This window comes from Anopheles coustani, chromosome 3, assembly GCF_943734705.1.
Source record: "Anopheles coustani chromosome 3, idAnoCousDA_361_x.2, whole genome shotgun sequence".
NCBI lineage: Eukaryota > Metazoa > Arthropoda > Insecta > Diptera > Culicidae > Anopheles > Anopheles coustani.
Genome location: NC_071288.1, coordinates 54,856,598 through 54,859,097, shown reverse-complemented (window position 1 = coordinate 54,859,097; position 2,500 = coordinate 54,856,598). Strand labels below are relative to the sequence as shown.

The 2,500-nt window shown below is 45.0% G+C and overlaps 1 protein-coding gene across 1 annotated transcript in view; it reads left to right on the top strand.

Annotated features, from left to right (window-relative positions):
• Nucleotides 1-2,500, top strand: part of LOC131259155 (voltage-dependent calcium channel type A subunit alpha-1-like) — a 19,993-nt gene that overhangs the window by 12,685 nt on the left and 4,808 nt on the right. Inside the window, exons 12-20 of the mRNA XM_058260582.1 lie at nucleotides 336-702; nucleotides 775-885; nucleotides 948-1,031; nucleotides 1,108-1,290; nucleotides 1,376-1,467; nucleotides 1,543-1,693; nucleotides 1,764-1,891; nucleotides 1,967-2,169; nucleotides 2,249-2,500. The exon at nucleotides 2,249-2,500 is cut by the window's right edge and continues 58 nt beyond it. Coding sequence (XP_058116565.1) covers nucleotides 336-702; nucleotides 775-885; nucleotides 948-1,031; nucleotides 1,108-1,290; nucleotides 1,376-1,467; nucleotides 1,543-1,693; nucleotides 1,764-1,891; nucleotides 1,967-2,169; nucleotides 2,249-2,500 — 1,571 coding nt within the window. The remainder of the gene's footprint in view (nucleotides 1-335; nucleotides 703-774; nucleotides 886-947; nucleotides 1,032-1,107; nucleotides 1,291-1,375; nucleotides 1,468-1,542; nucleotides 1,694-1,763; nucleotides 1,892-1,966; nucleotides 2,170-2,248) is intronic.

Genomic DNA, 2,500 nt, shown 5'->3' with positions numbered 1-2,500 from the left:
CACTAGCATACATTGCTGTGGAATCATACCCAAATGCTTTTTGGCGGTCATTTTGACCGCTCTTGGATTCTAGTGTTAAATAAAATAACAATCTTGTTAGCATTTTTTCCTTCTGAAACTAATAATCATCTTCACTAATGGCAAGTATGCTGATCCATTTTTATTCATTAGAGCCATAGGTTTTTGGTTTGATTAATATTAACATTAGAAATCTCGTTGGTTTCAAATCCTCAGTAACAAAACCGCCCAATAAAGCTTTTCCAAGCTATTTTGTGCAGTAATGTTTGATTACCTTACTAATCTAACACTTTTTCACTTACTTTGTCGGCCGTCAGGGTGCTCCAAAACTCGATGGCGGCTACGTACGAAGATGAGGGACCAATACAAAACTTCCGCATCGAAATGTCGATCTTCTACGTGGTGTACTTCGTCGTGTTTCCGTTCTTCTTCGTCAACATCTTCGTGGCCTTGATCATCATCACGTTCCAGGAGCAGGGCGAGGCCGAACTGCAGGACGGTGAGATCGACAAGAACCAGAAGTCCTGTATCGACTTCACGATCGGAGCTCGCCCGCTCGAGCGGTACATCCCAACGAAACATTCCGGCTTTAAGTACACGGTCTGGAGGATCATCGTGTCCGCACCGTTCGAGTACTTCATCATGTCACTCATTGTTTTCAATACGCTTCTGCTGATGATGAAGGTATGGCAGCAGTACGCGCTAAACGTACTTGCTTGTACGCAAGAGTCTTAATACGATCCTTTAACCTTTCAGTGTCACAATCAGAACAAAAAATTGGAAAACTTCATGAAGTATCTTAACATGATATTCACCGGAATGTTTAGCGTCGAAACGGTTCTTAAGATAATAGGATTTGGGGCAAGGGTATGTAGCTTTAGCGATACAGTCTCTCCACTTCATTTATAACCCTGTTTTATAACTTGCAGAATTTCTTCAAAGATGCTTGGAACGTGTTTGACTTGATTACCGTTATTGGAAGTATAGTAGACGCGTTGATATTGCTGTTATGGGTATGGATCGATCATCGCACAGCTCATCTCATCCATCATCCTCCTTAACTCCACATTGTTCCCTTTCTGCTCGCAGGAAAATTCCTTCAACGTCGGGTTTCTTCGCCTGTTCCGTGCTGCCCGTTTGATTAAGCTACTGCGCCAAGGCGACACCATCCGTATCCTCCTGTGGACTTTTGTCCAATCCTTCAAAGCACTGCCCTACGTTTGCCTGCTGATTGCCATGCTGTTCTTTATCTACGCTATTATAGGAATGCAGGTATATCAAACGAAACCTCCCAACATCTGTTAGTCTGTAGATTCAATATTTTACGAGTAACACTTTTTCACTCCCTTTCCAAAAGGTTTTTGGAAACATAGCACTAGATTCCGACACTGCCATCAGTCGTCATAATAACTTCCGATCGTTTCTCGATGGTTTAATGTTACTATTTCGGTAATTATCCCCACCCATCATGTGCAACGTCGTTGGCAGGTGGTAATCGTTACACCACTTCTTAACCCATTGCAGCTGCGCTACCGGCGAATCATGGCCCAACATAATGTTGGCGTGTCTCAAAGGAAGACCGTGTGATCTTGATGCTAACAAGCCGAACGAAACTTGCGGCTCGACATTGGCGTACGGGTACTTTGTATCCTTTATTTTCTTCTGTTCCTTCTTGGTAAGTTTATCATTGAATCGTTTCATAATCACAGGAGGAACTGATCAAGCCCCATCAATTTCGTCTTCAGATGCTGAACTTGTTCGTCGCTGTCATCATGGACAATTTCGACTATCTCACACGAGATTCCAGTATCCTCGGAGCCCATCATTTGGATGAGTTTGTTCGAATATGGGCAGAGTACGATCCATCCGCGTCGTAAGTGTCATACACGACGGCAATGCTGTTGACCAAATCTGAAAATTATAACATTTTTTATGTTCTTCCGTTCAGTGGTAAACTGCACTACACCGAAATGTACGACATGCTGAAAAACATGGCACCGCCGCTCGGGTTCGGCAACAAGTGTCCCAACCGGCTGGCGTATAAAAAGTTGATACGCATGAACATGCCCGTGGACGAGGAGGGACGGGTTGGCTTCACGACGACACTGTTTGCATTGATTCGGGAAAATTTGAGTATCAAAATGCGTCCAGGTACGATCGCGATGGAGATAAGCCGTGGGCTTCAGTAATGATTACCTGTGGTTTGTTGTTTTTTTCTCCCGCTCCATAGCTGAGGAGATGGATCAAGCTGACACCGAGCTACGCCAAACGATACGACAAATTTGGCCCATCCAGGCGAAGAAGATGCTGGACCTGCTGGTACCTCCCAACAATGTGCTCAACACGGGCAAAATGACGGTTGGCAAAATCTACGCCGGCATCCTGATGCTCGAAACGTGGCGCAACAACAAGACCGCCCAGTACGACTTCGAACCGGACCTGCAGGAGCACAAGGGTCACGAGCTGCAGGAACCGTACATCG